General features: G+C 38.6%; 2 protein-coding genes across 4 annotated transcripts; one reads left to right on the top strand and one right to left on the bottom strand.

Moving 5' to 3' along the window:
• Positions 1 to 2,535: 2,535 nt before the first annotated feature.
• Positions 2,536 to 3,390, bottom strand: LOC116805312. Of its 3 annotated transcripts, XM_032736481.1 has the most exons (4): positions 3,354 to 3,390; positions 3,104 to 3,298; positions 2,890 to 3,051; positions 2,536 to 2,831 (listed from the first exon to the last, which is right to left on the bottom strand). In XM_032736481.1, the coding sequence occupies exons 2-4, from the start codon at positions 3,278 to 3,280 to the stop codon at positions 2,544 to 2,546; spliced, it is 627 nt and encodes a 208-aa protein (XP_032592372.1). In that variant the 5' UTR covers positions 3,281 to 3,298; positions 3,354 to 3,390; the 3' UTR covers positions 2,536 to 2,543. The 3 variants fall into 3 exon arrangements, with proteins under 3 accessions (XP_032592372.1, XP_032592371.1, XP_043070513.1); XM_032736480.2 differs by having other exon boundaries at positions 3,104 to 3,356; XM_043214578.1 differs by lacking the exon at positions 2,890 to 3,051 and having other exon boundaries at positions 3,104 to 3,354.
• Positions 3,391 to 5,141: 1,751 nt separating this feature from the next.
• On the top strand, positions 5,142 to 6,198 carry LOC6562750. Its single transcript, XM_001988631.3, has one exon. The coding sequence runs from the start codon at positions 5,162 to 5,164 to the stop codon at positions 6,080 to 6,082; it is 921 nt and encodes a 306-aa protein (XP_001988667.2). The 5' UTR covers positions 5,142 to 5,161; the 3' UTR covers positions 6,083 to 6,198.
• Positions 6,199 to 21,228: the final 15,030 nt, after the last annotated feature.

A 21,228-nucleotide genomic window follows, 5' to 3' on the forward strand; every position in this document is an offset into this window, starting at 1 on the left:
GGGCAAACATGTAATCACTCAATTCGTTCTGATTTCGTACGGATTGGTAACACCATAAATAGTTATCCGGGGGAAGTGGACTTTGATCATGGCTTACGGCTGGTGTGTGTGTGTGTGTGTGTGTGTGTGTGTGGGGGTGTGTGTGTGAATAGCTCATAAATTAATTCAATCAATGTCAAAAGAAAATGTTATTTCACATCAGAGTGCGGTCATAAATCGCAGTCCGTGTCGATCTTATCGCTAATCGATGTACGTACGTCAAGCGTGTGGCGTCGAGATGTGATGTGGTCTGCAATCAGCATTTCTGCTCCAATCTGCCACACCATTTGGTGTGGATGACATACATATTGGGGGAGTGGGGCTCATAAATTTAACTTAACTAATTTCTCCATTCATTATGCCGAGCGTATCGCTGCGTATAGAAAATTGCGTACAGATTGAGATAAGCAGGTGCATTTATGAGTGCTCGAGTGCAAAGCTAAACTGAGTATGCTGATATATTCATTGCCATCGAAGTCAATCAAAGAGCCATCTGTCAACTGACAAATGATTTTAAAATCACTTTGCAAAGCTCTAACACTTAGCCCAGAGCCAGAGCCCACAAGTCGAGCTTCTCCAAGGCAAAAAATTCATTGATAACGGATGCGGGAAACAGACACTTTAAATGCTTGCGATATTGTCAATCAAAATTCAATCGAAGCCATGAATCATGACAGCACCACAACGATGGTTATGCTGATGATGGCCTCAAGAGCGACACTGTCTCACTCAACACACTGATGGATAGATGACTGGCTGGGATGCCTGGATGGATGAATAGCTGCTCTTGGTGCTGTGGTTGCAGCCAGCTCGAAAAAATGAAATCACTCAAACAGTGAATGCGTGTTGAATTGTTGTTGCCGGCATCTCTCATGCCTCGCTTTGGTAGGCACTTGTCGTTTGAGCAGTAGAGCACTGGCAAAAAGCATTTAGCATTGGCATCCTGCCGCATGCCACACATGCCACACATGAGATCCTTGTCCTCGTACGAGTGTCAAGCACATTGCGCTCGTCAGCTCGTCTCCAACGACTGCGTCGTCATCAGTCAATGTCATTGAGATAGTTTTGACGTTTTTATGAGCAAATGATAAGTCTCACTCCGCTTGCTGCTTGTCTGATGGCCGTTGTTTGACACTTACCAGCCCCATTCACCTCCCTCCCCCTCTCCCCCTCTTCCATCACACACAGACACACACACACTCACACTCATACCCTTCAACATTCCACAATCTACACGAGAAGTCGACAGCGTTTTTTTTTTATATATTTTTATTTGCTGTGCATTTGAGATTTATGATTTTAAATTGACGCTGCCCTGATTATCTATCGCATATCGCATACGCTGTTTCTTTTTAAATATAGCTCTGACAGAGTACGACTCTATCTACCCAGATTGCAATGGCTATCAATCAATGTGGTCATCAACGCGAACTGTCCTAAATTTATTCAAGTAACTAATTTTATGATAGGGTTTCATAAAGCTGTGCAAATTTGTACTTATTTTCAAAGCAAGGTGTCAACCCGAAACGAATTTAGGTTGCGATTCCGATTCTGATACGTTAAGTATACAAATTCGGCTATCGGAATTTTAATCGATAAACACGTTGGTTCCGATTACGATTCAAATACTTCTACCGGTTAAGATATGCCTCCACTTAACTCCCCTCTTCACTGTTGCTCGCTTCGAGCAATGAGTTTTAGTCAACAGGCTTCAATTGCAAAACATATCTCAAAAAGCTGCTAAATACTCACGATTGGTTACGAGGACCTTGGGTCATCAATTTTGAAAATGATTTCCTGATATTAAATGTGTATAAATTAAATTTCCAAACAAATTTTGGTAGCCACAAGCATAGCGACAGCCTTTAACCATTAATAATTACTGTGCATTGTTATTGATCAATTTCGAAATTTTCATTTCTGCCTACTAATATTGACTTCCGTTTCCGCTTGCAAGTATAAAGCATGTTTCCGCAAACTCTTTTTAGTTATATCTCTTTTTTGTTAGGCGCCAGTGCCCACAATTGCCCGCATAGCCGAGTCGTAAAATATGTTATCGCCGTTGTTTGTAACAACGAGTTGTAAAAACAAAAAATAAATACACAAAAAAAAGGTGGATTTTACCAGAAAAAAAGCAAATATTACAAATCAGACAAATAAATTTGCAAATAAAATAGCCATTCGCGAAATATTTGACATTTATTAATTAAAAATGGTCGAAAATTTATATTAATTTTATTCAAATTGTCAACGGCAACAAAGGAAGCTAATTTCAATTTATTTTATTTGTTTCGCTCAGGTTTGTCAGTTGCCCCATTTTAATGCAGCGCCAAACAATGCGAATAGATAAAATGGTCATTTCTAAAAACATAAATACATAAATTCAAGTATGGTTCTTATCTGTCGCTAAATAAATCACACGTATTAGCCATTTCACTCATAACCATTTACTTAAATATTCATTTATTTGTATTATATAAATGAAATCGTTTATGAATCTCAAATTAGTAAATGTATATTCTGACTCTCCTCATATTTGGATAAATAATGTACATATATTTGTGAAGCACAAAACCCAAGTAGAACACAGTCGCTAACAACTGAAGACCCAATGCTAACCAGCTGAGTCCCTTGGCGAGAATCTGCACAGCAAAGAAATGATCGTAGACAACATCCTCACATCCTCTGGTGATCAATTCGATTTCTCCATGATGATGACTATAGCAGGTCGGATGCACCTGGCGCGAGTACATCAGATAAGTTCGTGGGCTTTCCAAACCACAACACTGCAACTGATAAGGGAATATATGTATTAGATAAATCGATATATTTTTGCTATCCACTCTGCACCTTTGTCTGTATCTCAATCCAAAATTGATCATCATGCTCAAAGTATCTGCGCCAATGTTCAGTTAGAAAAAGATAAGCATCTTTGTCACTTATAAGCCTCGCTAGATACAAAACACAAGTGGCATATGTACGATGCATAGCATATATAAGCAGAGGTAAATACTAGATCAGAGGTGAACATTAATAATAGTGTTAAGAGAGTTAAGTTCCTTACCAGCACAGCAATCCAATCGGTTGTCATATAGATCAGAATAACACTTAGATATATGAGTAACATTTCAAGCACTATAATCCCAGTTAGTGATAAATAAACCCTTATCACCAGATACTTCAATTTTGCAAACACAAACTGATTATCGTATTCTAATATGGTTGGCAACGTTATTCGCATTGTTATCGCAGTTATCAACTGAAATGGGTTCGTTTTTATTTCCTTAAGATTTGTGGCTGTAATCGTGACTTACTCCAAGTATAAGTGTGAAAGAATATTTCACAGCTGGCAACATTTTTTGAAATGTTGTAAATTACCAGGCACATTTGATATTACAACTTCTTTATGTATACAAATTGAATAAAATCAATAAGAACAGTTGTGTTTAACGAAACTTTACTATTAACATAAATCACTCAATGTGGTACTTTTTTATAGTCTAAACCCATTAAAAGTGGGTTGAAAAGGTATAATGGTTTTGTGCAAAAGTATGTAACAGTCAGACTTAATTATTATTTAATATAATAATTTAATTTCATCGATAATTCCACATTCCAATAGCAATAAAAACAAGATTTTTAAAGGTAGAGGCTTCCAATAAATATATAATACACATTGATATATTATTGATCAACTGGTCAAATTTCATCAGGATCGAATAAGAAACACAAAAAACATATATATTCTTGATCAGCAAACATCATTCGAGAATTTCTTTTAGTCAAATTTGAGCTGAGCAGGCAGAGCTCCAGGATATGTTTTAGTCGAGCCCAATTCGGCATGTTTTTTTTTATTAGTTTCGATTTCGATTTTTTTAATGTGTGAACAAATTTCCGTTGTTGATTTATGGGATTTGTTATATTTGACAGTAGTTGTTGCTGGTGTTGCAGTGGCAACTGCAGCTGCACAGTTGGTGGGTGTTGTTTGGGTATTGCTTTGGGTTGCACTATTCTATAATCGGCTTTCTATATTAATTTAAATTTTATTTTTGGCATTTTATTATAATTACTCTTGATAAATGTAAATAGTCATCGTTAGCTGCAGCATTGTTGTTTGTTTTATTTGTAATTGTTGTCGTTGTTTATGTTAATGTTATAATTGTTGTTGCTGATGTTACATCTACTGCACTTGATGTTGTTTAATTTAACTGCCCCGCTACTCTGTTTCCTCTCGCTCCCCTGCTATTAATACTCAAATATCTCGTTAGGGAATATTTGTCTCATTTTTTGGAGCTGGCATTTTATTTCTATTATCAACCAAAAATATTTTTGTGGTTTTCAACGTTTTCAACTGTTTTAGTAATTGCTGTTGTTATTGTTGGTTTTGTTTATGCTAAAAATTGACATTATATGCTCTTTGTAGTAAGCACCCCAAAATGAGGCCATTGAAAAAATAAATGTATATACATATTATAATAAATTGCACAAATATTTATTACATTTATACACAAGAACGCATATTTATATTTATAATGTTTTAATGCTAATTTTAACAAATCCAAAAGCATTTGTGGCTCTGTCCCTAAGCACATTTCATATATATACTTTTATACTATATCTGCTGCTGATATTTTAATTTTAATGTCACATTTGATCATAAATTTGCTAATTAATAAATAATTCGTTGAGCCTTTTGGTTTGGGTGACCAAATTTTATGCTCTAAACTACTAAACAGGCTTAAACCACTTGCTGGTGCGAGGCGAGCACCGAAAAGCTCTACTGAAAACAGTTCGTAAGTCTGCAGGGTGCTTAGTTGCGGAATATTAATTAATTTTCTGATTGCCTTCTAAAGCATCAAATGAAAAATATAAATTACTGAAATAAATAAATAAAATATATATTGATAAACATTTACATTAGTATATACTTAGTCAATTCATTTGAAGTCAATCGGGAGACGCCTAAAATGTGAGAGGCATGTCAAACTACACTCTATACAAACTGAGAGCCCTGCTAATGCTTTAAGTTGTCAAATTATATATAAACTTTTAGATTTTCGCACACAAAATACTGTACCTACAAGTGAACAATTTCCAAAAAAAAAAACTTAACTGAAATACGATGGGCGAGGATCGTCGTAATAGTTATGATGCTGTCTCGATACCATCCTATGAATCTTTGTCTAAGAAGTCGGAAAGTTCGCATACATCGCAGGACGACATACAAGTAACCAAGCGTATGGTGTACAATTTGGAATGTGAGGACGATGTCGAGAAGTGTATGAATATACCAGAAACACCGGCCGGTGACTTTTATAATCAGGTTGCGACTGCTGCTAGTCAAGGACTCTTCAGTCCACAGCTGATGATCGTCTATGCGGACGGTGACATAAATTGTGCCCTGCACTATCTAATCGATTCACTCCACGATCCCTTCTCAGCAAAATCGGTGGTCACCGTTCTCGTGGAGGAGTGCATTCAAAAGGAGTTTGTGCAGAGAATCCAGTCGCAGATGCAACCACTTGCCGAGAGTGTTGCCACTCATCCAAACTATGTGGCCACTCTGGAGATGATCGGTAAACTGAGCGTGAAAACAATCAGCGCCGACAAGAAGCTGATATCGGATCCACTGGTCTCACCCATTCTGGTTTGCAATTGCCAGCACAGCATGCTGGGCGAGGGTCCAACGGGTGTCATCTGTCTGCACACGTTCCGCTCCAATGCTGAGGCCGTCGAGATATGTTGCAAGGAGAGCTTTCAGTTCTCGAGCACCTGCATATGGAATGAGTCCCTGGAGGGCATCTATCAGCTAGCAGTTGCCATCGATTGTCCCATATTCTACTTCAATTGCAACAATGTCAGCTTGTCACCTATATCCTCAGACGAAATTAAATTGTGTTTTTTCGATGGATTCCACTATGAGAGACTACCAATCAACGGCAAAAACAAGATCATTATATTTCCAATCGGTGCTCATATTAGCCAGAAAAGTGATGAACCCCCAATAGTTTCAAATTCCTCCATTCCTTTTCTAATCGAATGAGTGAATCGAATGAGTCAATCACAATTTTTTGAATCATAATGCTTCCTTATACTTATCTTGCTTGCAATCAAAAGTCGTTCAATTGCTTTCGCCCAAAAATATAAAATTTCAATCAATATCTGGCAGTTATTTTTGGTATTAATGATAAGGCATTTTATGCTAATTGACTTTGATGACGATGATGATGATGATGATATCGCATATCGAATATGATGGCACCTGTCAGCGGTCGTAATGCGAGTAATACATATGCATAAATATCTTCTTTTGTTGCTTGTTTCATTTTTGTTTAGGGCCGCTTAATGGGTCCATCTTATGTAAATATGAGCAGTTAACAAACAAGTTAATCGCATGACTAATTCAGGTTTCAGTTTGAGATCAGTTTAAGCAAGCGCTTTTGCCCTCTTTGACCCAGTGTACAAGACTGAGAAGTACTGGTAGTATTGGTATCGATATGGTATTGTAAAACTAGGCAATCTAATTCAAATTGTTATAAATCACAGCTCATATGAAAAGCAGTTATTTTATTTAAGGAACAGTTGATTAATACTGTTAGCAGTGATATTTGCTTTATTGATACAATAACTTGGGAGTTTTTAATGCTTGAGCTTTAAATCAATGAGTTCTTTCTGAAAGCCAAATATCAATTTGCAAGCTTAATATAATTGCAGCGCATATAAAAGTCGTTCACTGCCGATACGTTCAAGCCCACTTGGTTTTCAGCAGTTTTGGTTGCGATACATTTTGCGAAGCTTCACTTCAAGTTTACGATCGACATTTAAGAGCGCCAATCCGGACACATTGTGCGACGGCTTCAGCTGGCCAATAAAACCATCAGTTTACGATTGTGGACTGTGGATGATGATGCTTGAGTGACGGAGTCGTCGACGCACCTCCTTTAGCACTTAGGAGAGCCAAAAATAAGCCAGGCTCATCATTGCGATTATCAGTATTGAATTAATGCCGCATAAATCTCTCCAGCCAGTCAAATTACCATCTTCCTATATACATGTTTGTATGTATATTTGTCTGGCGCAGGTGCAGCTTCGAGTTGGAGGACTCTAACTGTGGGCAAGTTGAACACGTTGAATTCATTGTGAAATGCGGTTTGAATTATTTGTCTGTCTGGCTGAGGCCTCCCAGTGGCAGTGACATTGATGCTGACATTGACATACCACCCACAGAAACCCCCTCTATGCGACAAAACAAATGAAATTGTTAATGACCAGTGAGTCATTCCCAGTTGTTCGTTCATTCACTCAGCCAGTTAGTCATTCAGTCAGTCATCCATTCAATCAGACATGCGGCTAGTCAGTGCCTTTAAGCATTATTTAATATGTTATTTTATTGTTATATATTCGTAATAGGTATTATGCAAATTGCATATTGCCCTGAGTAATTGCTGCGCTGCAGAGCCAATTACTACCTGTACCATTTGCCAATGATCTCTTCATAATTTCACATAGAATATGCATCCATAAAACGTAAGTGTAATCTATTCTATCGCACAGTCTGTTAACACATTTTGTTCGCACAAAAGACAAGCAATTGACTTAATTGCATTGCAATTCAGTTTTATGCAATTGCTATCTTAATGTTCTAATGTACATATTCAGACAGTTATAGTCAATATGTGTGTAAAAATCAGACAAGGATATTAAAGTTTGGCTAGCAAAACAGAAAAAAGAATACTCTAGCATTTTTGGTGTAACTATGACGATTTTCTAAAATTCAGTGCAATTTTTTTCTGAGGAAGCTGGATTTAAAAAATACCCTGATACGAGCTAAATGTGATATTTTTAATTAGCGTTTGTACATGAATTTGGAGTAAAAATCATTAAGTCAACTTTAAGTAGAGTATGAACACTATTATAATATCAGTTCAATTCTAGAGGTCAATCAATTATTAAATTAAATTATGCATTGCTTTTGATAATTGAACTGCAATTCACATAACCGATATTTACAATGCTTCATTTAGAAATAGACACTTTCTAATATTATCAACGCAAACTTTAAGAAGTCATCGAAATAATTTCTCCAAAAATACTGGACGCAATTATTAAAGTTTGCAAAATGTTTATTTAGCCAGAGAGATATATGGGGATTTAAAAGTCTGTTAGCTTGTTGCCCCAAACTATCAAGACATATAGGCGGGTGGCAGAAACGGAGGCGTACTCTAAGCTGGCAGAGTTACAGTGCAGCAAGGACCAAGGACTGCCCCTTTGCTGGAAGCAGCAGCAGCAGCAGCAGCAGCAAAAGTAAAAGATGAAGGAATACGAGAGTGCAAAGCTGTACGTAGACGTCAGTTTCAATGGTGTCTGCAGAACTTGTCACTCATTCAATAGTTTGAAAATTGCAAATGTCACTTACAACTCAGGCAAGCCACACACATACACACACACACACACAGACATATCCGTACACACATATATGACGAAGCATGTGTATATCTATAGCTATGTGTAAACATTCTAGCCAAGGATGCGACTGAGACAATGTTGCTGGAGACGTTGCCAAAGGACGACAAAGTCTACCAAGAATGCCGGAGAGGATGACGCGTCAGCAGACGCTGTGAATTAAAACAAGGCCAGGAATAAAATAATAAAAGGACTAAAGACAAAAGCATAAGAAAACTTGAGCCCTCTCTCTGTGTGTGTGTGTGTGTGTTGTGTGTGTGTTAGTGGGTGTGTGCATGTGCGTGCAAGTATTGACCCATATAGTGGTTTGGGTAAGCACGCTGAGCAAGTGCAATCCACCCAAACATACACACCCACAAAATGGGTACTGCTGCTGCATGTACGCATCAAAATCAGACTTGTAATCCAAGTGCAAGTTGCGAATTCAAAAATACATCCATCGGCTGCAGTGGCAGTGGCAGTGGCAGCATCTTCTGGCAGCATCCTTCGCCTTGGCCAGAATGGCAGGCATCCTTCGAGCTTGCTCGCATTGCTTGCCATACTTTGCTTGCTTGCGAGTTGCAGTTGCGCAAGGAGCGAAATTCGCCGGAGCTGATGTCACGTAGATAGACACAGACATGCAACTGACAGACAGATGGAGAGACACTGTGACACGACACATTGACTGACAGCTGCAGGGCCCGTGCTGGAAGTTGGGCCGGGCCAGTGGTGCGGGATGATGCGGATGCGTTTTATAGTACCAGTGCAAAGGATTGTGCAAGAAACGGCGTGTGCAAACAAACCGAAAGACAAAAGCAAATGACGAACGCTTTGTTGGTAATACTACAGCAATGACAAACCCAGCGAGCAATTTATAGAAAGAGCAAGCAGGATGCATACAGAAAGAGAGGGTGCGCTGGGGGCCTGGGGTAGAAGGACAACTAAGCACTTAGATGAATATTGAGAGCGTCAAGGAGTGACGACCAACTGGCGATTGTGGGGCACGGCAGTAGTCAGTTCTTAGTGGATAAAATGCAGAGCACACAACCCGGAATCTTAGCTTCAAAATTTCTTTGAGTCGATTAACTTTAAAGATACGTATTTAAAGTTATATGCATCGGGAACACAATGAAGCTGCGTTTAACAATATAGCATTTTTTATAGTTAAATATAAACTGCAGGACAATTAGGGGCAGCAGAATACTGTGAGTGCCTCTTGAATATGCAAAAACCTGTAGATAATATTTCTGGAGTCTGCCTGCAGTTAACTGTGGCTGATATCATTTATAATACGAAATTGACATCCAACCGTCTTTTAACTTACATTATCAGCAACAATGTGTTGTAAATCTGTTGTATCTAAAGTAGAAAAAGAGAAATAAAATTAAAGTGTAAACATTAAAAAATAAAACACAAGCACAAATTGTATGTCCAATTTTATTTTTTTTTTGTCTATGGGAAAACAAATTAAGGACACTCATTTTCTCAAAAAGCTCGAAGTGGGTGTGGAGGGTCGAGCGCAGTATTTTGTTGTCGCTGATTTGTCCTTTTGACGAAACATTAGGCGGACAGGCGAGCATGGGACTGGAAGCAACAGACGCGAGGACGCATCCTGCAAAAAGTGTTTTTAATTTAATTTTTTCACATTTAATTTTTGCGTTCACATTTTTTTTGATGAAGCTGAAAATCATAAAACAGAAGAACAGCATGAGCTAGGGAGGCCTTTGGGGCTAGACGAAGCGAGTGGCACTGAAAAATAAATAAGAGTAATTAAATTTCGTAACAAACATGACGAGATAATGGACCGAAGCCATTAACAGTGCCCGGACCGTCAGTCAGCCAGCGTCTGACCGCTGCAAAGATGACGAAAAGAAGCTGTTGACGATGAAACACAGCAGCACAGAAAGGACACCAGGCTAAAGGGACAACAGGACAATATGGATGAGCAGCTACTGCTGCACATTAAGCTGCAACTCTCGCCAGATTCAGCAGCTGCTCTAATGTCCTGTGCATTTTTCACATAACCTACGCCAAGATGCACGGTTTCCTCAGCTTCTTGGTTGCCCTGATTTCCCAGACCAAAACTCCCCAAGGCAAATTTTTCTTGATTCCGCTGCAAGTTCGCGGCCAACCGTGCTGTTGTCTCAACTTTCAAGAATTATTGCATCATTTACAGTTTGGGTCTTGAACGCTGCCGCGTTAAACTTGTGGGGTCAGGGGTCACAGCCTGAGTGACAGTTTGTGGTTTGCAGCATGACAGTAAAGCAGCCAAATAAGTTTACGTTCAGCCATCGACAAAACTAAGCAGTGAATCTAAATGTTGGATCAGTAGAGTGTTATAATAGGAGAAATATGAAAATATACATATTAATTTTATTAATAATTATTATTAATTATTAAATATATTCACAATTTAAATAAACATCGACCACTGAAATATATGTAGTATATATTGATGTAGTTGATGGCATTTAGCTCATGGGTGCAACTTATACTTATTTTTTAACAAGTTACTTACTTAAAAAGTACTTTTACTTTTTGCGCGTTCACACTTTGTGTAAGTAGAAAGTTGCTAAAGAAAACTTTGCAACTAGGTGAAAGAAAAATAAAAAGGGAATGTGTAAAAAAAAGTGTGCTCAGATAGAAAAAGAAATCAATGTTTCAAATTAGTATACTACACAATGTATATTATAGATGTTGTCCAAAACTGCAGTTCGGATAATGTAAAATATTTCTAAAGTAAATAATGATTTACATAATTATCCCTCTTTTAGTGTCTATCACAGAGTCCATGTCTCCTCTTGCATTTGCTTTGAACTCTGGCAGAGTTTTTCTTCGTTTTTTTCTTTAATGGCTGCCTACTCCATCAATTTTGATGTGGCCGCTCATCGTAGTTGTAAGATTTGTGGAGCGTAGCTGCTCGGCCAGCCATCTATCCATCCATCCATCCATTGCTGAGAGACAGCTGCACAAAATTGGCCAGCCAACGGGGTGCGGGTGCAAAGGATGCGAGGAGGCAAGGCGATTGGGATGAATGCGAACGCAATGCGCGGCATATGCAGCGACAGCAGCTAGCTGCCAAGTTGCCGGAGTCCAAGGACATGGAGCAAGGCGTTCGACGATGGATTACGTTTGCTTCCGCTGACCGAACAACGAGGGGCTTGAATTGGTAAATCGGGTATAGGGGATTGGGTATAGTGGATTGAGTCCGAGCGCACAACGTCATCGTCATCAGGCTGACGTTGTCTGAGCGCTGTTTACTTGCGTTATCCTTTTTGGCACTGGCCGCTTTTGTTGTTTTGTTATTTTTCATGTCAGTCAAGAATTGGCAAGCAGCGAGCAAAACAGGACATGGCCGATGAAATATGTTATATATATCGTATATATATATATATATATATAAATATTTATATATATACAGAGAGAGAGAGAGAGAGAGAGAGATGATGATGCTAGCAAAAGAAGCAAGCAGAAGCTCAAGCACATTGCATCAATATTGAAACGTCAACATCAACTCGCCAGCGGCAAAATGGCGCTCAATGCATAGACAAAAGCGACAACGTGGTGTGGTGGGGGACGGGGGGAGTGGGTGTGCGAAACAGGCAGGAGTACAAGGACAAGGAATCGAACAACAACAACAACAACAATAACAACAACGAAGACGATGTCGACGACGACCCAAAAAGCTGATGAAGAGTTCAAATTTTTCTTTGTGTGATTTGACGAATGAGCTGTCAGCTTGCATTGGAAATGCTCTCTTGGCCCGAACATACACACAAACACACACACACACACATACACATACAGATACACATGGACACACACAAACACAGAGACAGACAAATGCACAGCTGATGGGTTTTCTTGTTTGTTCTTTTATAAAAAGATGCTGACCATTTCTTTTGATGGTTAGTTAAGAGGAATGTTGAAAAGCACAAGCAGCCAGCTTTCACAGATAGATAGATAGTTAGATAGTTAGATGTTTGGTTCTAGTTGTGCCTTTGGCTAAATTTAAAATTGCCATAGACATACGAGCTTAGGCTGCTTATTGGACTTTTACTGAGAGAAAGAGTCTTTGCCTTAATGAAATAAGCAATAACAGTTGACAATTTGTGTCGAAAACCAAAAAAGTTTTCCAACTTTCAACAAATAGTCTGCTAGCTGGTATAGATTTATTAGTATGTAGTCGTGAGAGTCCTTTTCGGTGGTTTTCGTGATAAGGTTATAGACATCTTACATATTACCTGTTATTATATTTTAATAGCTTAAAATGTATGTCGTTTATGTGTAGCTTAGTTAAAGACATAAAACATTGTAGTAGGTTCAACAAGTCACAAGCAGGCAGTCCAATCTGTCTCCTAACTCAACCGAGCGCAACCACTTTGGCTACCAAAAACATCACTCCAACTGGCCTAAAATGTATAGAAATGGCCAAGAGATAACGCCAACGCCATTCATTGAAGCGAGGCTGGCCATCACTTGGCTCGTTTGCTCATCGTCAAGACAAATGGAGAATAAATAAATTACTTTCGGCCTTTTTGCAATTCCAAAACGTCACTGCATATTCCGGTCAAGCAGCCCAGCCAGTCTGGGCCAGACCGATAGCCAAGCCAACAGTTGGTCGTTGTCCAGCTGCAGTTGATTTTCTTGTGGCCTCGTTGTTTTCCACATGTGATTGTTGTTGTTGTTGTTGCAGCTGCTATTGATGTTGTTGTTGCTGTTGCAAGCAACGCCTCCTCTGCTAAACTTTTAAAACGTCAATCAATTGTCTAAAGTTGTCCGAGTTGTCTGACATGTTTTAAATTAACTGACGAAGACGAACCAACCTAAACGACTTATGGCCCATGCTCAAGATGGCGTCTCTCTCCATGTCCAGCCTCAACTGTTTACATTACCAATATCCAGTAATATATATTTTTATATATTTATATATACATATATATAAATATTTGTCAAGCCAGACAAGTTAAATTGAGTTAAATTGTTGTCGTAGAAATAGTTTTACTTGTTAATGCAAAAGACTGAGCTATTTTAGGATTAGTAGGTTATGTTAGTTTAAGCGAATGTTGGCTATTAAATCCAACTTAACTAGGCCAGAAAGTGGCGCATTACCACTCAATTTTCCTGAAAAGTAGAATATGCTCATTGATTGAACAGGTAAATCGCATTTCTTTATAATACCATTTAAACACATTTAACATTTATATACATTATAAAAAATATGACATATCAGACATATGTTATTTGTACAATGGTTCTTTTTATCTATACTGGGTTGTAAAGTGCAGTTTTTTTTTTAAAATACCCATTATTTCACATAAGCTTGTTATCGATATGTCAATTTTGGTGAAAATCAATTGCATTGTCAATTGTAGATATAGGCAGCAGCGACAGGATGTGTTTCTGCATATATCGAAAGTATAAATTTGCGGTACTTTTGTGTGAGTGTGTGGGTGCTTCAAAACAATGCACATATAAATTATAATATAATAATAATTACTGTCAAACAATAGAAAATTAATTGCGAAACAATCAACGTTTCATTAAAACAAAATGGATTTGACATAATTCAAATGCAGGAGTGCATAAGTGCCGCCCTCAGTTTGATGGGCATGCCCACCCCCATGCCATGAACACTCCCCCTCTGCCCCATCATCCTTGGCTCTACCATTCGTGGCACGATTGTTACGTTGAATCATTCATTTGGAAAATATTTAATTAATTTTTGCCAATAATGCTGGGCATCGCGAAATAAAAAAAGTAAATAAATAAACAAGCTCGATCCACACATGCACACACACAGAAACACACACACACACACAAATACACACAGACACAGACACATACCGCAATTACGGTATCCCAATATCAATCCCCGTCCAGGGCTCAACTGACTTTCGGCCATGTGATATATTAATGCCAGTGTAATGATGCCGTCCAACTTGTCGCTGTCCCTCATTTAATGTGCCCGAATCCACAGACTAATAACAAAATGGACTTTAGTCATTGAACAAATGGCCACTAAAGTGAAAAGCTGCCATTTCACTTGCGAACACACATTGATGTCGGTTCAGTGGCTTACGAGCGGACTTAGCTATATATCTTATATATGTTTGGATCTTTTGAACACGAATTTCATATGTACTTTGTTGTGAGACTATACAGATATAGACTATAGACTATATATATATAGATAGGTATAGATATAGATATAGATATAGATATAGATATAGATATAGATATAGATATAGATATAGATATAGATATAGATATAGATATAGATATAGATATAGATATAAATATAGATATAGATATAGATATAGACACAAAGATCCAGGTTTTAAAATATATAAAGCAATAAATTAATTCATAAAATAAATTTTTTGTCATCAACTGTTGTATGCTAACTAAGTTGCTTGTACCAACTTTAAGTATAATAGTATAATTGCATCATCCAAATCATATTTTAATCGACGCGTACTCCTCCCCGAGACTACTCGTCAGTTAACCTAGTCGATGACCATTTCTCGTTACAAAGACTCGTTTCAATCACCCACCTGTGATACAAGCTTACTCGTTACATTCTATCGCTTTAAATATTAAGTGGTTGAATATTTTTACTCGCTCAATGCTTGTATGTGGTGTTCGCTTCTCTATTGCTGCATCCACTCGAAATGAACAGACCTTAACTTAAAGTAAAGGATATTCGAAATACATTTAATTGCTGCAAGCAAGAGCAGAAGAAGGACAACATAAACCGGACTTCTGATGGATGAACATTGAGATGGACGGTCAGTTGAGCAGGACACATAAGTGCATCTGTATTATCCCGCTGAGCAGTGTAAATGACTGCAAAATGTGAAAATAATAAAGGACTAAACACTAAAATTTACAACTAAAGACATAGGACGATGCCACAGTGCACCAGCAACAGGAAAGCCGACACTCAACGAATGATACAGCAAAGGACATTTTCTGTTGGGTAACGTTAGATTCTTTGCGGTGCAAACTGCGGGGATGGTGATCAAAATGAATATGCGGGATGGAGATGGGGATGGATCTGAACACGATGGTCAGACGGGTGAAGTGACTGCTGCAATTAGATGGCCAGTTGAATGGACAGTTTGGACAGCTCAGCGCTTGTGCTAGATGGATAGATGGAAAGATAGATAGATGGATGGATGAATGGCTGGATGGGTTTATAGGTAGACAAGTAATTGCAACGTAGGAAAACACTTTGATTTGGCTGAGACATTCGTTAGTTGCAGTTTGATGGACAGCGTCAGACGTCAGTACAAACAACACACAAAAAGTATTAATTAAAAATTTTGAACTAAAAATCTGTACTGATTGACTTTGAATTTGTGGAATCGGTTGTACTTAGTGCAGCAATTTTAATTTGTAACTTATCCTATTGTTCTCTCTATCTGACCCTCTCGTATGCGAGTGCCATTATTTTTATTTAATTGACAGCTAGATAGCATACAAGAAAAGCAATATAGATAAATGCAAAACATATACCGAACAATTATTTTAACATCGAGGACAGGGCAAAAAGCTGAGCGATGCCAAAGGCATTGCCCATAAGCCTATCCAATTAAATGCATTTGCATGCCTGTCAATGTCATCAGTGGCACTGAAAACACAGAGACGCACTAAAAATCTAAAATAATACTTAAAATGTCAACTATTTTTCAAGTAAACGATTTTACAAATATTGGAGCGACTGAGTACTCATGTACTCAGATCTGTTCACTTGAGAATTACAAATGAAATAAAATATTTTATGTACATAACAAATAAAAAAAAAAAAACTTTGCTAGTTGTCAACCGCCAGCCAGGCATCCAGCCAGCCAGGCAGCCAGCCAGCCAGGCAGTCAGCCTTTTTGCTCATTGATGAACATCTTTTCCCCCCGCTTGCTGCCAAAAGAACTTGCCCCTACGAACTCTTTGAAATGAAAATCTAAAGTCTTTCATATGCCGGTTCATCATTTGCTTGTCTTTCCCTGTCGCCGTTGTGGGTGGTGCGTACCAACGAAGGACGAGTATGGGGCGAGATGAGTGTGTGTCTGCTGTCATTTGTCCAAACTGCATCCGCCAACGTATGTTGTAGAAGTTAGGGAGGGGTGTGGTGGGGGTGGGGGTGGTACCTTTTACACATGAAGGATTCGTTGCTTGGAGTTTTGTTATTGGCAGTTTTGTAGCTAAAAATCTTAAAATACTTTTGACATACAAATATGTACGTGTTTGTTTAGTTAGCACTGAGTGTGTCTATTTGTGTGTTTGTGAATGTGAGTATGCGGATAGATGGAGTATTGCTATCTTAGTATTTGAGCTTTTGAAAACTGAACATTGTCGGCTGTCTTGCCGACTGTCACTCAGTCGAACTCTTTCCGCAAATGTTCATTTGTGTAAGTGTCTCTCAGGCTCAGTCACAAGCCCGATTGTACAATGTTTGTGCCCTTCTCCAACAAACATACAAATATTTCGAAATAAATGCTTATCAAGTAATACATTTAAAGAAAATAGAAATAGAGTGGGAAGTTCTATTAAATTTTCTGATTTTTGCTAAAAACTCCAAAACATGCTGGTTAGCGATAATTATTCTTAAACCGGAGTTAGCTGTGAAATTTGACATCTATATAAAAATTGCAAAGGAAATGCAATGTGTTTAACGTTATAATTTAAATGAAACCCGAATATCGTAATTACGTTCAACTCATTTGACAAAGGACCTTATGAAGCACTTGCGACCCCCGCAGCCGCAAGACGACAGTTGGAAAACCACCGAAACGAAACGCTGGTCGGGAAGAGAGGCGGGGAGAGAGGCAAGCAACGCATTCCAGGTCGTCGTCGTTGGTCAGCTGGCAAGTGACGTTGACGTGTCGTGTGATTTTGATGTGCAAGGTTTGGCGCTCAGTGGCCGGCAAGGGGCGTTTCTGTTGTTGCTGCTGCTGCTGCTGCTGCTCGGTTCTTGAGCACTTGGGGCCAGACAGGACTCCACTTTTTAACAGACGCTCGTATGACATTTTTCACTTAAGCTGACAGTTATGTTCAATGCACGGAACAGCAAACAGCACACATCCCACAGCCCACACCACAACCCCGCAGTTCCTCAACTTGCTAGGGTCACGGCACGGAACTCGCTCAACTGTCAGTCATGGCATGCCGTTTATCGTTATTAAAAAATTACATACTTATGACAGAAGCTAAGAAAGAAAATAAAAAAATAAAAATAAAAAAAAAGCGGAAGAAAAGCAAAATTGAAAAGTTTCACATGCACTCGAGATGTCTCTTTTTTTGGGAGGGTGTTGGGTTGAGGGCATTTGGGGAATGTTGTGACGCTTGACACGTCACAAGTTTATAGTGGCTTTTGACAGCTTGGACACACTTCGCTTTTCGCTATGTATAAAAAGTTCTCTAGTCTCTCTCTCTCTCTTTCTCACTTTGCGTTTCTTCATCTCTTTCCATCACTTGATGGACACTTTTTGCTGTTTTGGAGCATTTTCCACAGATCCAGCGACTGTTAGCTGGACCCAGTGGCCGTTTCCTGTCTTGGGAGCATTTTTCTACATATTTCAGTCGTTTTTTTTTTTATTAGCACATTCTCCACCCTCCTTTCAGCTTGTCAATTGAGTCAACGGTCATTTTAATACAAAATTTTTGTAGTTTAGAGAAAACTTCACTTCCGTCCAGACACACACGTCAAACTTGGTTGCACCTAGCTCGACTGCCTGCCTGCCTGGGCGCTGTTCTGGCCATCATCGTCTGCGCTTTGTCCGTTGGCCGTAACACTTTTGGCCTTTTTGTGCTGATGATGATTTTGTGGTCACTCCTGTTAATCCTTAGAGACGTGTGTCGAACATGAATTTTGTTCGCAGCGCATATAAATAATAATTTCTGGCACATACGATGTAAGCAAGTGTGTGGCGCTTGTGTGTGTGTGTGTGTGTGTGGCACTTGTGTGTGTGTGTGTGTTTGTGTGTTCGATTTTCGGACCCTGTCCAGCAATATTGCCGCAGACAGCTTGTCGATCTTTATAATGTTGTAATTGAAAACTTTTTCCACCGAAAACATTTCTTTTAAAATATTTTATACTTTTGATATGTCAACCTGCCTGAAAGCTGTCCACCCCCAACTTGTGTCCAGGCTCCAACGAGAGCCAAGAAGGCGAACAATCCTGAAATTGCTGTTGGCCATATAAAGACATATAGTTTGTTATGCAAGCGTACTTCTCTAAAAGTAAATTGATGGATGGGGAGAGTGAGGCAGATATAGAGAGATAGAAATAGACACAAGCGTTTTCTATTCATTTACGAAATCAACATAAGATGAAATCTGTCAAGAAATTAAGAAGTTTTTTGCGAAGTGCCTAAAGTGAATTACCGCATATTAAACAATCGACACTTGAATATATTTACCACACATTATGCTCAACATCTGATGTATATTAAATTAAAAAACAAAGTTGAATACTTGACCCTTTCTGCCAAAAAAAAGAAAAGAAAGTGCCCTACAACTACTTCAGTTTTCCTCAAATCATTCATCACGTTGCTCATCCTTATATGATTTTCCATACAAATGATCATCAGCAGCATCAAAGTGTTAAGTCTTAAAATATTCTAGAAGCGGCGCTGTCTGAGTTCAGGCGTTTCACTCAGTCGTTCGGGGCCTTGGGCGCTTCTCTGGCCGTGGTCAGTTGCTGTTGTCCTCTTGTGGCCAGCGTGGCCTCGTCTCTGTGCTAAATAATGATGGAAACTTAAGCGCTGTATGAATGAAGTGAGGGCAAGCGGCAAACTGACAGCAAAACTTTAACTGAATGTCCAGCTTTTATTTCTTTGTTGTCCTCGGAGAATATGTGAAAGTTGAAATGTTTCCAGAATTAAACTTGCAGCAAATAAAAAAATAAATAAGAAAAAAACAATAATTCAGCCATCAAAACATAAAGAGAACTTTAATAGTTCTTAAGTTTTTGGACGTTCTGTTCGTTGAACTTGTCAATTTGCTATCCTTCCTAGTGGCCCCATTTGATTAAATACAAATGCTTCTTAGCTGATGGAAAGCTGGTCACACTGACCAACATAAAGTTGACAGTAAACAGAAAATGCCTAGGCTAAAATAGAATATAAGAGTATAGTTCCCAAAAGATGGGAAACAAATTATAATTAAAATATTTTAAGTATTGTAAAATATATTTTGGATATTTAACTTTTAGTCCTATGACAGACTTGAGTACTTTTTAAGTTGCCTTCATTTTTCTATTTCTATCTCTTCACTAAAATGTGGTGTGAGTAGTAAAATAAGTCATAGATGTTCAGGTTGAAACCTTCGGAAAGTTTTGAGCACTTTTCAATGTGGAACGAGGTATGGATTAAGTACAGAATTGTGAAAATATAATACTTCTATTTATATCTTTTTAGTCATATGTTATGCAATCCATTTGAACTGCAGGCTCACGCAACTCACGATGCTTGCCGCTCACATCACATGTCCACCTCTGATGGCGATTCTATGCGAGCTGCGTGTTTTGCTTTAAATCAACCCGCTCCTTGGCCTCTGCACGTGCCTCCACATTGTGCTGCGTCCTGCATCTGTCCAGTTGTCCTGATGGCAGCGTTGCTGCTGCTGCTGTTGTTGCTTGTCCAATGTCCTTATTAAAGTCCTGATGGCCCTGCCTCAACTTATGCTCGTCGTTGCTGTTGTTGCTGCTGTTGCTGCTGCTGCTGCTGCTATTGTCGTTGTTGTTGCTGGCAATGTCACTCCTGCTGTTGATGCTGTTGCAGACAACGTTGTTGTTGTTGCTGCTGCTGTAGCCCACTTATCATCCCCGGTGACACTTTATAATTTCTTTACTTTTAGTGATGTCACTATTTATTTCATTTTTCCATCAAAACTTTTAAGTTTTACAATAAATTTTCAGAGGAAATACAAATAGAGTGTCCAGCATACACGCACACACACACACACGTAAATACTGTTTGAGGAGGGGGAGAGGGGAGGCGTTGTTTCTATGGAACACTTTGCGAGCGTAATGCAGCCGCCGGTTGAATGGTTTCTGAGGGGCAGTGGGAAGTGGACTTCCAGTTTGTAAGTGACGTCCGATGTCACTGTCAGAGTTGCCTCATTCTCGTAGACAACTCACTTTTCTCTTTTATTTTGTATACCCTTTACCCATAATGGTTTTTTTTCTCTTGACATTATGTAATTCGCCATCTAATAAGTTTATTTTTTTGGGAATTAATACAGTTTTAGTTGTGGCTTAATAATGTGAACTAAACTGAAACGGAAAATGACTAAAATTCTAAAAATTATTTGATAAAGTTGGATATATTTCATTGAAAACTTAATACAAAATCACAGAGATTAAGATATTTCCTTAAGATATTGAAAAACATTTACTATCTCAAATTCAAGAGCTTTGATCTATTGATCATAAAGTAATAATTGATTTTGCAACAGTGATAAAAAAAATGATGACTTTTTAAAGTAGTCATAAATTAAAGACGGATGGCATACTTCAGCTAGTGCCACACACTTTAGCTCATTCATATTTCATATTTCACGGCCAGTAGAGTTTGCCGATCCCAAGTTGATGATTGCATCAATTTTGCAACTACCTCAACTAGCATTGTCCAGATGTGGCAAGAATTGTGCTTTCAGCTGGCACTTTGGCTCATCTCATTATTACTTTAATATGCAATATGGAGCTGTGTGGCAGCAAGGGTGTGGATTGCAGAAGGGGAGGGG

This window comes from Drosophila grimshawi, unplaced genomic scaffold (assembly GCF_018153295.1).
Source record: "Drosophila grimshawi isolate 15287-2541.00 unplaced genomic scaffold, ASM1815329v1 contig_1377, whole genome shotgun sequence".
Taxonomy (NCBI): Eukaryota; Metazoa; Arthropoda; class Insecta; order Diptera; family Drosophilidae; genus Drosophila; species Drosophila grimshawi.

Bases quoted from the DNA above. Each gene is read 5' to 3' on its own strand.
- LOC116805312 (XM_032736481.1), bottom strand. From the start codon at position 3,280: ATGCGAATAACGTTGCCAACCATATTAGAATACGATAATCAGTTTGTG. The intron at 3,052-3,103 runs GTAAGGAACTTA...CCTCTGATCTAG, and splicing joins CCGATTGGATTGCTGTGCTG to TATTTACCTCTGCTTATATA. The intron at 2,832-2,889 runs GTGCAGAGTGGA...TTCCCTTATCAG, and splicing joins GGATTGAGATACAGACAAAG to TTGCAGTGTTGTGGTTTGGA.
- LOC6562750 (XM_001988631.3), top strand. From the start codon at position 5,162: ATGGGCGAGGATCGTCGTAATAGTTATGATGCTGTCTCGATACCATCC.